This window comes from Spermophilus citellus, assembly GCF_964194105.1.
Source record: "Spermophilus citellus genome assembly, chromosome: 4".
Classification (NCBI taxonomy): Eukaryota; Metazoa; Chordata; class Mammalia; order Rodentia; family Sciuridae; genus Spermophilus; species Spermophilus citellus.
This window is the reverse complement of record NC_138185.1, coordinates 121,230,789-121,247,856: the sequence shown is the minus strand read 5'-3', so window position 1 is coordinate 121,247,856 and position 17,068 is coordinate 121,230,789. Positions and strand designations below refer to the sequence as shown.

Genomic DNA, 17,068 nt, shown 5'->3' with positions numbered 1-17,068 from the left:
CTACAGGATATGACGTTTGCCCTGCTGGGTTCTGGTTTTGCTTTGGTCTAGTCCCTCCTTGCTATTTTCCTATTCCTCTCTTTTGAAATGGAAATGTCTACCCTGTGCCATTGCATCTCAAAAGTATGTAACTGATTTTTACAGGGGCTTAAAGCTAAAAATTTCTGCTTTAAGTCTCAGAGGAGACATTTGAGCACTACTGGAACAGTTAAGACTTTTGGGACTCTTGGGAATGGGCAGAATACTAGTTTGGACTATAATATTGCCCAAAGGCCCATGTATTGAAGACTTGTGGTGCCATTAGATCATGGTGCTGATTCCCAGCTCATGGCACTCTCAGAAGGTGGTGGAGTCTTTGGGAGGCAGGGCTCAGTGGGAGAAGGCTGTGTCCTTGGGGGCAGGCCAATGAAGATGATATTGGGATCCTGGCATATCCCACACTCTTCGCTTTCCAGCTGCTATGAGGTCAGCAGCTGGGCTCCAGTAGGTGCTTCTGCCACGATGTGCTATGCTGCCACAGCACCAAAAGCAGTGGGCCAGTGGTTCAACTGATCATGGATTGAAACTGAGCCACAAAAAGTCTTTTCTCCTACGTTGATTATCTCAGGTATTTGTTACAGTAATGGAAAACCAACACTAGGGGTTGGCTCCAACATCAATTTGAGCCCATGACAAACATGAAAAAACAAAGCAGTTCACTGATTCCTTTATTTATTTGGGAGGTAGGACGAGGGCTGCAGAGAGGGATCACAGGAAAATTATTTATAGTGAAAGGGTCAAGAAAGGTCTGCGGGGACCCACCTGGAAAGCAATGATACTGTTTTTGTAGTTGAAAAGGCATGTCTGAAAGTACCTGATGGGAGTTTTGTAATAAAGCCTACCTTTATGAATGAGTACAGTGGAATACTACTTAGTACATTCATACATGTTTCTACCATCTTGATATTTTTATATATACAGTATATGATCTGTTTTTATAAATGTACAGCTTGGGAAAAAAAGATCTTTCTTATAATAAGTACAGCATTAAACATAACCAACATGGGCCAGCCACATTCCAATTGAAGACCCAGAAAGCAAGGCTGACAGCTCAGTGCCCAGCCCCTTTCCTGCCTTGCAGCCTGATGGCCCCAGCACAGGTAAATCAGTGACCCTCTGCTCTTGAGGGCTCAGAGTCCAACCTGCCCCTGGCATTTGCACAGTAAATGCCTATTCACACCAAGCCCAAACTGCAGAGGGTGGGTCCTCCCTGAAGGAAAGTGGCAGAGAGGAATGTGTGTGTCAGGTATGGAAAACAGGAATGAAAGAAATGTGCTCTTCTACTAAAGGCACTTGTCAGTGGCCATCTATAGCCAATCTCTAGGCCTGGTGAGCAGGTGGGGTGCTTTTGGGTTGAAGCCAACAAGGTCTGAGTGGACCTCACTTATCTTCTCACCAGGTTTAAATACAATAAATAAATCTTGGTGGTGGTTTTGCCCTCCTGGGTTCCTATGAATAGGCTACCTTTTAGGATAAATGGAGTAACACTCCCTGTCCCCAACCCAGACTTTTCCAGAGTCTTCCATGGGAAAGATGCCAGAATAGCTTCAGGTCTTGGAGAAGCAACCGCTCACTGTGGATCAGAAAGGGAGTCTCCAAATGTCCCCTCCCCTGTCTGTGCCTGGAGCTCCTCTGCCCCATGTGTCAGTCTCTGGGTTCCTCAGATCTTGGTCACATAGTTGTTGGGAAACAAGCCCTGCTTGCCTCGTAGTCGACCTGTCCACCAGCCAGAAGGATCTGCAGGGGGAGAAAGAGGTGATTCAAATGACTTCATCCATGCTCTTTTCACATCTTTGTTTTGTGTTATTATGAAAAAGTTTATTGTGAAAAATGACCCTCTCCGCCATGGCAGATACAGAAATGTACCACTCAGATGCCCTTTGAAGAAAGAACCTTCAGCAGGGATATGAGGACAGCTTCAACTGTTAGCTCCCATAAGATCCATCCTAGCCAAACCTGCCCAGGGCAGCTGGGAGACTTTGTCAGGTCATGGTGTCCAGCTTCCTCCCCCTTTTCTTAGGTATTACCACTACTAAACCTATCTCAGAATCTGGAGAACCAGGTCTGTGATGATCCTTCATACACTTGATTTCCCATATTTATTCCAATTCTGTTATGGTTTGGATCTAAAATGCTCATGTGTTAAAGGTCCCCAAGGTAGCATGTTCAGAGGTAAGGCATGTGGAAGGTGATGGGATCATGGGGTTCTAATCTCATCAATAGATTAATTCATAATTTAAAGGGCTATTGGGAGGTTTATTTTTAATTTTGAGACAGGGCTTTGCTGAGTTGCCTAGGCTGGTTTTGAAACTATGATCTTCCTGCCCTAGCCTGTAGCTGGGATTAAAGGTGTGCACCACTGTCTGGCCTGATGAACATTTAAGGAGGTGGGGCCTAGTTAGAATAAGTAGGTCACTAGGGGTGTGCACTTGAAGGTTGTATCTTGTCCTGGCCTCCCTCTCCCCTGCCCCCTCCCTTTCTGGGTGCCATAAGGTGAGTAGTTTGGTGCCACCATGTGCTCCCCATCATGATAGTCGGCCTCATCACAAGCCCACAGCAATAGGGCCAAGCAATGATGAACTAAAGCCTCTGAAACCAAAATAAATCTTTCCTCCTTCAGGTTGTTTTCTCAGGTTTTTTTTTTTTTTTTTTTTTGGTCACAGTGACAGGAAGCTGACTAACAGTCCCTTTACCAGAAATAATTTGGTATATATTCTTTCAGACCTTTTTCCATGTGATTATAAACATGAACAAATCCATTTAAAACAGAAAACAGACCAATTAATACCTATTTATCTAGAACTTCAAAACTTAACAGACATAATCTTTCCATATCTATACTTAATTTTTTAATAGCTGTGTTATATACCAATATTTACATATAATAATTCCCTTATTGAAGGACATTTCTTCCCAATTTTTCATTATTAATACAATCATTGTCCATACATTTATTTTTTCGTACCAGGGATTGTGGATTTTTGGTACCAGGGATTGAACCCTTGGGCACTTAATCACAGAGCCACATAGCCCCAGCCCTTTTTTATATTTTATTAAAGACAGGGTCTCATTGAGTTGCTAAGGGTCTCACTGAGTTGGTTAGGTCCTCACTATATTGCTGAGGCTGGCTTTGAAGTTGCAATCCTCCTGCCTCAGCCTCCTGAGCCGCTGAGATTACAGGTATGTGCCACTGTGCCCAGCCATATGTCTATTTTTATGTCCACATGTAAGTAGTTCTGTAAGGTAGATTTCTGGGTCAAAGAGCACAGACTTCCTATTATATTTTTTATTATTTTTTTAGTTGAATATGGACAGAATATATTTCATTTATTTTTATGTGGTGCTGAGGATTGAACCCAGTGCCTCACCCATGCAAGGTGAGCACTCTACCACTGAGTCACAACCCCAGCCCTAGTATCTTTATTTTGAAAAAAATTATTTTTCGTACTTTCAAGAGGACAATCAGTGAAAACAGATATTCAAATCCCTTCTCTGAGGGGAAAATATATTATCTATTTCTTGTACTTCATGTAAGTCATCATTTAAAAAATTACCCCTTTTGTACACAAATGATAGCATACTGTATGTTCTGCACTTTTAAAAACATTAACAATATATAGTAACAATTATTTCATATCCATGAACAAAGAGCTCCTGAGGAAGAGAGATAGCTAAGTGGTAAATAAAAGCAGCTTCTGTATTCTCTTCTATAGCTGTAATGTTCCACTGTTCATTATGGTCTGTCTGGTTTTCTGTTGCTTGTTCAGCTTTCTTGAAAATTGCAAACATCCCTCTTCTTTTTCTTATGGTGCTGGGGATGGAACCCTGGACCTTGTGTATGCTAGGCAAGGGCTCAACCACTAAGCCACACCACCAGTCACCTATGTTTTTATACTTTTTTAATATTTAAATAGTTGAATCAACAGATCTATTATAGAATTTTTAATATAATTTTTGGGACATCCTTTTTTTTTTTAATAACTTTTAACTTTATTTATTTATTTATTTTATGTGGTGATGAGGATTGAACCCAATGCCTCATGCTTGCTAAGCAAGCTCTCTTCCACTGAGCCACAATCCCAGCCCAGGGAAATCCTTTTTTTTTACACTGATATTAGCAAAACAATACCATACTTTCTGGACTTTTCTTCTCTTTTTTTTAAGTATTGGGGATTGAACCTAGGGGGTGGGGTGGGTACTCTACCACTGAGCTACATCCCCAACCTTTTTTATTTTTTTAGACAAGGTCTTGCTAAGTTACCCAGGGTGGCCTCAAAATTGCAATACTGCTGTCTCAGTTTCCCAAGTAGCTAGGATTATAGGCATGTGCCTAATACTTATCTACTTATATTTGAAATTCTTCTTGGTATAGGGAATGAAGAATAAATCTAAAGTAGTTAATTGATGGGGAATTAAAATTTTGGTAATTATTATTTAAAAAAAAATTTTTAGTTGTAGATGGACACAGTTATATTTATTTATTTATTTGTTTTTATGTGGTGCTGAGGATTGAACCCAGGGCCTCACAGCTGCAAGGCAAGTGCTCTACCACTGAGCTTTAGCCCCAACCCCAAGAATTTGGTAAATATTGCCAAATTTCTTCTAAAAAAAGATATGTATTTCTCCTACTGTTACTAAGAAGAGTACCTATTTTTTTGGTATGTGTGTCATACTGGGGATTAAACCCAGGGCCTCACACATGCTAGGCAGGTGCTTTACCACTGAGCTATATCCCCAGATCCCTATTTTCTTGATTAACTGTAAACATGAGAGTTTATATTCTTACTGCACTCCACAGTTATAAAAATGAGCTTTCAGTAACTCCTTTGGTAGCAAAACTTGACCTGGACCAATATGGATGTGTTCACAATGTCTCTTCTCACTGAGTGTGGATATTTGTTTGAGTTTAGTTTGACCCACAGGGTTGTTATATAATGTATAGCACATATGTCGTTATTAACTCTCTTAACATCTTCCGTTTTGCCTGGGTTGGGGAAATGTGGACTGTCTCACATTTTAATCTTTGCTCATGTTGTAGGTGAAATGTTGACTCTGCATTTCACTCATGATCTGTGAGGCTCTGTTGTCTGCTGCCTTAAAGGCTATGTCCATGTTTGGAATGGATTATTTGGCTATGCACATGGAGATGCTACTTATATGTTTAAGATGTCTTTTCTGGTCTACCAAATATTTTACTTTGCTCATGGTGCTTTTCACATATAGAAGGTTGCAAGTGAGCTTTATGTGGTTAACTTTTGCATGGTTTTGTCTTGCATGAAAGCTTTTCCCATCCAAAGATTAATGTTCTAGGTTTTCTTCCATGACTTTGATAATTTTATCATATATTTTTAGATTTTTAACTCAAATCTGTTGCTTATTTTGTGTATGAGGTAGAGATATAACTTCATTTTTCTCTTCAAAATGTAAAGCAATTGTCTATTCTTTCCCCTCTGTTTAAAAATGCTGCATTTATCATACACTAAATACCTATGTATGTGTGATCTGTATCTAGACTCTATTTCATTTAATTAGATGTCTATCTGTACACTCATAAGTTACAGTGGTAACTAATAGCATATTTTGAAAACTTCTAGGACTATACGTTGTATATACAAATATATAATTGTTTTAATTATAACCAATATGAGAAATGAAAGTAATACTTTTAATTTGAACACTTAAGAAGATTGCATTTAAAAATTCTCTCTCTCTCTCTCTCTCTCTCTCTCTCTCTCTCTCCTCTCTCACTCTCTCTTTAAAAAAAAAAGATTGCATTTAACACTTTGTATAACATTCATATATACACACGAGTATATTTTCACACACATACATATGAGACTATAGTCCAGTTTATAACCTGTTTCCTTTTTCTAATGAACATTTATCATGTCAATAAATAGTATACTTCTATATTATCTTTAGTAAAAAAAAATGTATCAACATTCACTGACTGAATATAGCAGCTTATTTAATCAATATCCTTACTGGATTAGATTTTTTTCAACAGTTTTGCTAAACAAGCCTGGTGATAAAAATCTCATCTGTGTTTAAGAATTCATTTCAGCTGGACATAGTGGCACATGCCTGTAATCCCAGAGCCTTGAGAGGCTGCTGAGGCAGTAGGATCACGAGTACAAAGCCAGCCTCAACAATTTAGCAAGGCCTTAAGCAACTTGGTGAGATCCTGTCTCAAAAAATAAAGGGTTGGAGATGTGGCTTAGTGGTTAAGCGTCCCTGGATTCAATTCCTGGTACCAAAAAGAAAAAAGTTTGTTTCAACCCTGATATCTTTGAGGAGGACACTAAAAAGCCTGTAGACAACTAGAACAATAACACTCAGAGGCCATTTTGAGGGAAACTGTCCAGGGTCCATAATTCTCCTTATAATGATCTCATGTGATGAAGGAACCTGTTAAAATTCCTGGAACTATCCTGAAAGTTAAATTTGCCCAAAACTACTGTCCACTCAGTTTGTGCTTGCTCTGTTTATAAACCATGAACCTCACTGTCTTCACAAGTTCTCTGAAGCCTGATATTCGGGACCTTCTATCCTCAGGCCATTTCTACCATCTTCTCATCTCTATGACATCTCTTTGGGGATTCTGTATCATGGTCAAGGATCAACTTGCTTTAATCTGCTTTTTCTGGTCTTCATGAGTTTTCTGTCTCTGTCCTAAGAGAACTCTTCCTATCTTTCACCACAAACTTCATAGGGACTCTTTTGACAACTTAAGTCAGTTATCTTTGGTTTTTATGTTTTCATAAACACTTATCTTCGCTCCCAAGTTAAGAAAGCCCTCAGCCAAGCCTAAGGACCTCTTTGACAATGGACACTCTAGGTTGCTTCTCTGGCTTCTATTCTATCTACCTTCACTATCAAGAAACTTGAGGTTTGAGTTGGGTAGACCTCCACCTATTTTCTAGGGCCATTCCTTGCAGGACTAAGCCACTCAGGTTACAGTCTTTGTCTTGCTACTGAACTTGATAGAGGGATGGGCAACTGACTAATTTGGTCCAATCGGACTGAAATTTAGGACTTTTGTCCAGTGGTTAAGAAGTTTCAGAGGTAAGGCAGATTTCATACATGGCCTGCAATTCTGCTTCCTTTTTGCCACCACAAACAAAAAAATGGCTTGAGAAGGGAGTACATACAAAGAAGAGGGCAGAACTAAATGAAGCATTAAAAAAAAAAGGAAGCTGGCCTCTTGAAGCTGCCTCAGGCCTGACCTGCCTCTACACATTTCAGTCAGAGAAGCCCATAAATTCCCTTCATGTTTAGACTAGTTATATAGCAAAGTAACTGCATATTCTTTGGATACAGCCAGTCATGCACTTACCTTCTTTAATAATATCAATAATGTCATTGGCATTAAAGCTGAGTTCATCTGTGTCCTGAGCATCATAGGCATACAAAGCCTTGCACTGTGGCACCTGGGGCTTGGGCTTGGGCTGGGGCTTTGGTCTGCCACCTGCTGGTGGAGGCCGACTGGTCGTCTGTCTGCGGACACTGTGGAGAGAGTGGAAGAAGATGAGAGATGGGAACCAACAGGGGCAGCAGTACCTATGGTGGACATTGTGTTATTCAAGTCTAAACCTACTTCCATCCTTAGAAGCTATATGGCCCAGAGCGCACTCCCTGAACTTTCTCCAAGAATAAAAATACCGTCTCTGACATAGCTCTTTATAAACATTAGCTGCTGTTATTATCGTGTCCTCAGCATAGAAAGAAATGTGGAAAAGACATCTAAACATTTAAATAATGAAGTCACATATCTATTCCTTCTTCCCCAACTTTGGAAACATAACATTTTCCAGTGCCACAAAAGCATGCGGGTACTTCTTTTTAACTGCATTCCCTTCCAGAATTAACTCTACATTTTCTATCAGTAATTCTCCTGCTTGTCTTTACTGTTTCACCACACATGCAAATATCCTTGAACAACATCATGTCTGCTGTTTTTGTGGCTGTATAAAAGGAATCATTGTATGTTTTTCAGATGTGCCCTGTTGAATGTAGTTGTAGTTCACTCATCCTTGCTGCTTTACACTATCAATTGCATGAACATGCCACAACTTACTCATCCAGTCTTGTGCTGAAGATCACTGAATAGTTCCAGTTTTCACTATTATGAATAAATATTTCTGTGAATATTCTCATACAGGAGTATATCCAGTTTCTTAATATCAGCATTAGTGATGTTTGGGACTGGATAATTCTTTGTTGTGTGGGGTATGTGTGCGTGTGCACTTTCATTGCACTGAAGGGGGTTTAGCAGCATCCCTGGCCTCTTCCCTGACCTCTACCTACTGGATGCCAGGACCAATCCCCCATAATGGTGGTCAAAAATATGTCCAGTGTTTTAACACTAACCAAGATCCTTGAGCTTTGAATTTCTTCTTTATCTATACACTGTGCTATTCAAGTCACCATTCATAGTGTCCCAAGGCATGTAACTATAACTTGTTCCATTTTAGCGATCTCTTTAAACTTGTATCTGAAACAATAAATGTTTATAAAAAGCATTTTTGATAGGGAAACAAGAATCATTCCCCCTCCCCACTTGGCTTAAAAACAAATCAGGGTAAAGCCTATATATTCATTTGCTATAAAAGAAATTTAAAATTTCTTCTAAAAAGTGTTGAGTAGAAACTCAAAGTCTGGGAATGGCTCTTAGGTCTGTCATGTCTGTTAACACCTACACAACAGGAGGAGGGAGGAAAAGGGTCTTTCCAGCCCTTAAATTCTGAAATGAATAATCACATTCAGTTTTGGGCTGGCTCTTGAAGGCCACAGCACAATGTCCTTGCTAAAGTCCTGTACTGACAGATGTTCATTGGGAGAGAGGGGACTGACTGGCAGCCCCAGCAGGGGTGGGGCTCCTTAGATGGCTCTTTCCATACCCTGAGTGGGAGGGAACAAATCCTGAAGCTATTCTGGCTCCATTTCTCTCAGGCCAACATACACAAAGCACTTTTCTCTGATGGCAGAGGAAAGGCATCTTATAAATCATTAGCATGACTTCACTTCCTACCTAGTGTCCATTGGAAATCCCCATTCTCTGTTGGAGAAGTGCTGGCGGCTCTGAAAGCTGGCCAAGCAGGCAGGCTTTTGATGAAGCACCCTATATATTGGGGATGTGTCAGCATTTGGTTAATAAAAGCCATTAGCCTGGATATCAGAAGTCATCTGACTTCCCAGCAGCAAGGAATGCAAGGGAGTGGGCTGTGCACCAGAACACCCCTGGGGTGGGGGAGGAAGCCTGCAGCCCAGCAGTAGACCATAGTTGGAAGTGCATGTGCTCAATGCACACATACATGTTTTTGTATACACCTGTTGTCCTCAGAGAGATATGTGGCCTCTTGTATGTCGGCGGGGGAATGAGTTGGTGTAGATAACAGAGGCCTCTGGAGTTCAATAGTGTTAGAACTTAGTTACAGTTGCCTACTGGGGGAGGGAGTGAGACTATTTAGAGGGAAGATAAAATGAGTGAATCCCTGAGAGAAGACTATCTACATGGGCAGCCATGTGGCATCACTACCACCAATCCCTGCTCTGTCTGCCTCCTGCTCTGACCAAGTCCTCTCTCTTCTTCCTCCTTCATGTCTTTTCTGCCAGATAATTCCTTTCTGAGACTTAAGTATCACCTTAAATCTGACCATCACCTTAGCTCAGTTTTAATTAGTTCACTCCATCTCCCCCTGAAAATCTTTCTAACAGCTTCTCTCTGCTCTTAGGAAAAAGACCAAAACCCTTTATGGCACCTACAAAGTCTCTGCCAGGTATGTCCCCAGCTCACATCCCAGCTGCACATTGTGCCACACTGGTGCCTTCCTACATTTCTTCATTAGCCCCAGCTGAGGGTAGAACTCCTTGTCTCCACACCCCTAGCTTGCATCCTATTTACCTTGAAAGGCAATATTTTGTGCCCAAGATCAGGAACAAACAAGGATGTCAGTGATTACCATTCCTGTTCAGTACCATACTAGAAACTCTGGCCAGGGCTTTTAGGCGCAAAAATTAAAAGGCATCCAGACTGGGAAAATAGTGGAAATACCTTTACTTGCAGATGAGATTATCTTGCATGGAAACAATTTTAAGGAATAAACTAAAAAATTATTAGAATAAGTGAATTATTAAGATGCTAGAATTTTTTATACAATATAAAATCCACATATAAAACTCAGCTATATCTCTATGCACAGCAAGAAATCCAAAAATGAAATTGAGAAAACAATCCCACATCAAAAAAGAACACTTAGAAATAAATTTAACAACAGTATGATTCTATTTATGTGAAATGTCCATAACAGGCTAGTCTAGATTGATAGAAAATAGACTAGTAACTACATAGGGCTGGGGTAGTGGATATGGGAATGGTGTTTTGGGGGGGGGGGTGATGAAAATGTTTTAAGTTAACTTATGATGATGTTTGCACAACTCTGAATATACTGAAAAAATGTTGAACTATACATTTTAAACAGATTAATTTTGTGGTATATAAATGATATCTGAATGAAGTTTTTTAAAAAAAAAAAAGTAAATAGGGGAGGTTTGCACAATTCTCCGAATGTACTGAAAACTGTTGAACTGAACATTTTAAATAGGTTCATTTTATGGTATATAAATCACATCTCACATGAAGTTGCTTTTTTTAAAAAAAGTAAATAGAATGGGCCTCTTTGGGTTGTGCAATGCATCATTAAGCCCTGGAGTGTCCCTGCTGGCTTGTATGTCAGGCAGCTGCTGGGGAGTGTCCTAGGCACAGGTCAGAGTGAAGGTGGGGAGGATCATTCAAACACCTGACTGCCCAAAGCCCCTGCATGAACTTTGATCCCAAGGCATCAGTGGCCACTTCCTCAGGATAAATGGCTATTGGTCAAAGCAGAAAAGGTATTATCTGGGGAATTGGGGTTCCTGTGTAGACCCATGGAAACAGCTGGTTTGATTGTTCTAGGCCCCAAACAAATGCTACCGTGCTGGAAACACAAGGCCATTAAGCTCTTGATTGAATGGAGTTCACAGCACTTTATAGCTGGAGATGGGAAAGACCAGGGAAGTTTTGAGACAAGGTGTTTTCTGGGTAGCAGCGGGTAAACAGATTTGGAGAAGGAGTGGATGGTGGGTGGAGGTAGAGAAGAGCTCTGCCTGTTGCATTAGGAATGGCTACATTAAGGCAACACTGAGGTCAGCCTGGTCTGGCTCTTCCCTGTAACTAAGAAGAGATGCAAAGTTCTCCAAGAGGATAGCACATTCCCAAAGTGATCTAGAGTCAGAGCATGAATCTCCTTCCCATGACCATCTTGCCTCATTCTCACAACTGTCTGCACTCTTGTGAGTGTCAGTACATGGGACGTCTCCTGGGAGCCCAGGTCTTAGCTGTCTGAAGTATAGGCAAACTTGCCTTAGCTGGGCTTGCTCTGCAGCAGGCATTTTCATAGATGCTCCTTCATTTAACAGTCGTGACACTCCTGTGAAATAACTAATGGAGGTTCTTGGGATTACAATGCAGTAGGATATGCATAAGACTCCTTGAGCTCCAGCCACACTGACTGCTCTGGCTCACAGATCTGGTCAGGCTCCCATGGCCTGTCCCCTAAGCCCCAAGCAGCATGGCCAATTCCTGCTCAGGCCCCAGAGCTCTTTTCCATCACCACTTTCTCACATCCAGACAAATGCCTTACCATTTCTGCTCATAGCCCATGTGTCCTTCAGAGCAGGGGTCTGACTGTATAGTGACTTGTGTAACTATGAGGCTAACTCCCTGAGAAGACAGTAGGCACCATGGGACATGGCCTAAAACTTTCTGTGCTCACCACTGTGGTCTCCAGCCCTGGGAACACAGTGTGGCTCAAACTATAGGCTCTGATAGGGTGACAGAGTAAAGCAGGAGGGGGACATTGACTACCAGTCAGTGTGCTAAGTTTGAGGCCTGGCTCTACCATGGGCTGGCACATATTCTAGTCACTTCACCTCTTTCAGGGCTTAGGGTCTCCATCTATAAAACATGAGACAATTCAAGCAATGGTCCCAGTCCTTTTTCTAATTCTAACAAAACTTTACAGAGAGCATTCTACTGTAAGATGTACACAGGAAGTCTGCTGATGAAGCAGTGACAGTCTACAGTTCACCAAGCTGGAAACCTCCAAATTCTAGTGTAGGACACAGTCCACCAGAATAGCCATTTTTCCAGCTCTGTTAGGCCCCAACAGTCTCAAAAACCCAATTCCCTTTCTGTCACTAGGTGGCGATCCTGTGTAATTAATAATGAGACAAAATGATTTTCAGCAAACTGCAAAAAAAATGATTAATGAGGACTTTTAGGCATCAGGGGTGTCAACTCCCAGCCGAGGAGACTGGCCAACCTAGTGAAGAAGGGATTATAGACCTTCTTACACAGCAAACAAAACCCTTATGCCCACTGAGTTGGAATGAGCTCAGGCCAGCTTGTGAGAGTCTATTGTTTAAACTTTCAAGAATTTTGTGAAGTAGTTGTTAAACAAGGTCATTATTAAAAGTTAAATCATATGAACTTACAATAGAATATGTTGTATTAGAAGGACAATAAATACTTATGACTCATCTCTTCCTAAATATTTTACTTCTCTCTATGCTCTTCAAGTTATTCATGTCTATGATGTGTGCTAGAAATACCATGTAATGGTGTGCAACTGCCTATCATTTCCCAACTCTGCTCAGTGGTAGCCATGCTGGGTAGCTTGAAGTTGGCCATGTGTTAGTATTTAACCACAGAGAATGGTAAATGTTACAACTCAGGCCCTTTTTATCCTGAGTTGCCATTGTTTGTCAGCAAACTACTGTTTTCATGGTATCCTTCCAATAACCCACATTCATTCTGGTCTAAAAATTGTTTGCCTACATTTGTACTAGCTATGCAGGATTTAGATAATTTTGACACCTCTGGTATTTTGTGATATTTGAATTTCTAATAAACCTCACAGGATTAAAAACTGTGCTATAAAAACAATTCTTTCATTGGGATAATGGAGGTTGCATCAAGAATTTCAGACTAATAATTTCAAACAATTATTAATCCTGTTGACATTTCAAATATAAAGGTTTATATATTTGTGTGTGTGTGCATATATATAAATGCACACACACATGCATGTTAGTATATAGTTATAAAACTATATATCACTGAGCAAATGTTTCATTATATGTCATTTTTGTACAACAAAATTTACTTTTCCTAGTACTTGAGCCATCATTTCAGAGCAATTTGTACACTTTCCACTCTTACCCATTAACATAAACACATGAAAGAGCAGAACTATAGCGCTTTTTTTTTTTTTTTTTTTTTTGTAGCAGGTTCTTTTTTTTCCTGAGGCGGCATTAGGTCTCAAATATAATCACCTTACAATCCATAGGGTAAATAATGTTTCCTGATGAAAGAAGCACATTACATCTGGTTTGCTTCATGAAAATTTGCACTATAAGTTACATGCTCTATTAGTAACTGGGGAAGACCAGGGAAAGCCTTTGGGCCAAGATGTTAGGATGCCAGCTGACACAAGGTTTCTTGGTCACTTGTCAAATCTCACAATAGGCCAAGGCCCACCAAAAAAACAAAACCCTAAATGATGTCAAATTTCTCCAAATTGAGGGCTACTTGTCTGCCCTGGTCATATTGCTCATTTCCCATGGGATGTGGGTTGTTATGGTTATTGGGGCTAAGTCCTAATTTAGTTGGAATAGTACAGAGCAAAAAAGAAGTTTGTGACTTTTATTTAAGTTGTCCAAATAGAGTTCTAGTGTCTAGTGACTGTTGCAATGTGACCAGACAACTCTGCTCTGCTGTTGGTCTGTGCCACAGACAGCAGCACAGCTATTCTTGTGGATGTGCTGGGGAAAAGGGCTCTCCCTGTCTTGGTTTCCTGTGGCTGCCCATTTCCCCCATTAAAGCAAGCAATGTCTTTTTTTTTAATTTATTTTTTAGTTATAGGTGGACACAATATCTTTATTTTATTTTTATGTGGTGCTGAGGATCAAACCCAGGGCCTCATGCATGGTAGGCGAGTGCTCTACCTCTGAGCCACAACCCAGCCCAAGGCAAGCAATGTCTAAAGCATAGACCTTCAGAGTCCAAAACTTATGTAGGCCAGAAATTTTGGTGTTTTTGTTTTGTTTTTCTTCCTCCTGCTTTTTGGAGTGCTGGGCATAGAATCCAAGGCCTTGCACATGCTAGGCAAGTGCTCTACCAGAGCAAAATCTCTAGCCCTTGGGTTCTTGAGGACAAAGCCTCTAAGCTAGGGAATACCCACTTCTCAATTCTGGCAGAATATTAAAATTTCCCTTTAAGACAGATGAATAATGATAATGAAACAAATGCAAAAGAATTTTCTGGCTTGGGTTGTTCCATAGTGGTAGAGCACATGCCCAGCATGTGTGAAATCCTGGGTTCAATTCACAGTATCTCAAAAAGCTGAAAACAAAACCAAATTCAAGTTGCATTGTGATTTACAGTATACAAAGCCTTTATTTATTTATTGACTTTAACTCAGGGGGACTGGGCCAAAGAGCCACATCCCCAGCCCAATTTTGTTATTTTATTTAGAGACAGGGTCTCACTGAGTTGTTTAGTGCCTCGCTTTTGCTGAGACTAACTCTGAACTCATGATCCTCCTGCCTCAGCCTCCCAAGCCACTGGGATTATAGGCATGGGTACCATGCCTGGCCTTTATTTACTCTTTAAGAGAACCCTGGGGAGTAAGTTTTAAAATTATTATCTTATTATTATTTCTACTGCATGTGAGCATACTAAGGCATAGGATGTTTAAGTAACTAAATGACAAGCATCAGGTACCACACAGAAGGCACATGGGAAGTTGGCTCAGTGTCTGAGTGCTTGCCTAGCATGCACAGGGTCCTGAGTTCAAGCACAACAAACAAAGTAACACAAAACCTCAATAAATAATCTGATGAATGAAACAAAAAGGAAAAAAATGGGACCAGACTCATACCCAGTTCTTGCTATTACAAATCCTTACTGTCTGCATTCCCCCATGCTATCCTTTGTGACCTTTCAAGAAGGTCCCAGGCTCATATGAGAGTGTGCCTTGTCTCTGCCAGGGAGAGCTGGAATTAGGCTTTCAAATATCACCTCTTTGTTGTGCAAATGTGAAATATATGTCTTGAAATTCCAACACGGAAAATAATGGCATTTTACTTCTGGCTCTTAAAATACGCTCTGTTCCAAAAGGTTGAATCTATAAACATTACTGGAAATGTGGGAATGGATGCCAGGAATTCCTGAACTCCATGTCTGCCTGGGCCAGGTTAAATCTGCTGCTCCTATAGATTACTGGTTGAGAAATATTGCTATTGGATGCTTGTTGGAAATTTTTAGCACTTTGAAAATATGACTCCATTAGGAGAGTCTTGATGAGAGACATACAGGCAGCATTTAAATATTTCTTTTGACCCCAGCTTTGTGGTGTGGCCAGAAGCCCTAGCCTGAGCACTTACATTATTTTTCTGTTTCCCCAACTTGAGTTGGATCAATCTCTGGAGTATATGAAATTTACTGAAGTTGTCCTCTCATGAAACAGACCACAGGATTAAAAAGGGGAATAGACATTTCCAGTCTGAGTTTTAATGATTCCAATAATGATTATGCACGTTAGGAGGAAAAGTTGCAAAGCATTCCTAAAAGTGTGCCTAAGAAGACAGGGCAAAGGTGGAGAAGCAGGCTTTTACCTGGCTGTTGCCTAGCCTCTTCCCTTTCCTTTAGAATCAGAAAAAATCTTTAACCTGAATCAGACTTTTCAGAAGCTATGCTAAAGGATAATGATTCCCTCTGCATATCTCTCAGTGTTTTTTGAAGAATGATGATAACAACAAAGACAACAATGGCTACATGTGAGTAAGTATTGCAATACAAGGGTACAGAATGCAGCTGGGATGGAAATTAATTTAGTGAAGTCTTCATGCTCTCTCCAAAAACAACTGACTGAACAAAAAAAAAAAAAAAAAAAAAAAAAAAAAGATACTTTCCTGAATTAACCTTAGGTGCTAATTAAATCATTTGATTTTATCCATATTACTTGATCAAAAAGAAGTGATTGCATATGCTAAATATGTCTATAATGAAAAGTACATTGAGGGAAGGGGAACGTAAAGGTAAACATAGGGTATGAAAGCCCAGGAAAGAAAAACTATAGCAGACTTATTTATGAATTGATAAATTCAAGATGACTGTTTAGAATTTTGATGTAAATAGGAAGACTCCTGTATCTGAAAGTAAAGGGTCAAAGCTCAGGATACCAAACTTCCAATGTGCTCCAATAACCTCCCATGGAATAAATGCAATTAGTGTTTTCTTGGCAAAGAGTAGAAGCTGTTAAATTTAGGTAACCACAAGGCTCCTGAAATGCCATGTCTGCAGTCCCTGGCAACATCAGACACTCTTAATTTTCACATTTATATGTTTTAGAAAATAAATATTAAGACAGAATTCAGCCTTTGACCGAATTCCTGTTTTCTAAGGAATGTCTGCATGGCAGACTGAAGTGTATAAGGAGGAGGCTGGCTAGGATTCTTGTAGCTATTGGACTTAGCATGATTAATAATAGAGTTTTCCACACAACAGTCAGGAAAATGGAAGTGCCTAGTGGATGAAGGTGTCCTCTCCTTCCAGCCTCTCATAGCCAGTCTCCAAGATAGCACTGCCTGTGCCTGGTCTTTAGACCTGGAGGTGGTAAAGGGTAAGAGAAAACTAAAACAGGGAACCACACCTCGAGGACTGGAAGGGAGCAGCCTCAGTTAAGACACAATGTTCCTAAATTGCCTACTTTTGGCTGACAGATGCTCCCAGCTGGCCCATGTGCAAGCCTGTAACTTGCAAAGCAGGCTGAAAAGATGGTCTTATTTGCCAAAACCAAACCGAGTAGGAAGCTAGCAGGCAGAGCTAAGAGATCTGGTGCATTCTGTTGATTGCTTTTAATTCCCTGCCTACTTTGGGAAACCAAACTGGGTCTAGGAGAAATCGTGTGACTATTTTAATGATGTT

The 17,068-nt window shown here is 40.4% G+C and overlaps 1 protein-coding gene across 1 annotated transcript in view; it reads right to left on the bottom strand.

The window, feature by feature from the left end:
• Window positions 1-694: 694 nt before the first annotated feature.
• MYO1E (myosin IE) overlaps window positions 695-17,068 on the bottom strand; it is a 190,307-nt gene continuing 173,933 nt past the window's right edge. Inside the window, exons 27-28 of the mRNA XM_081291730.1 lie at window positions 7,376-7,545; window positions 695-1,776 (exon numbers count right to left, since the gene is read on the bottom strand). Coding sequence (XP_081147856.1) covers window positions 1,700-1,776; window positions 7,376-7,545 — 247 coding nt within the window. The 3' untranslated portion in view covers window positions 695-1,699. The remainder of the gene's footprint in view (window positions 1,777-7,375; window positions 7,546-17,068) is intronic.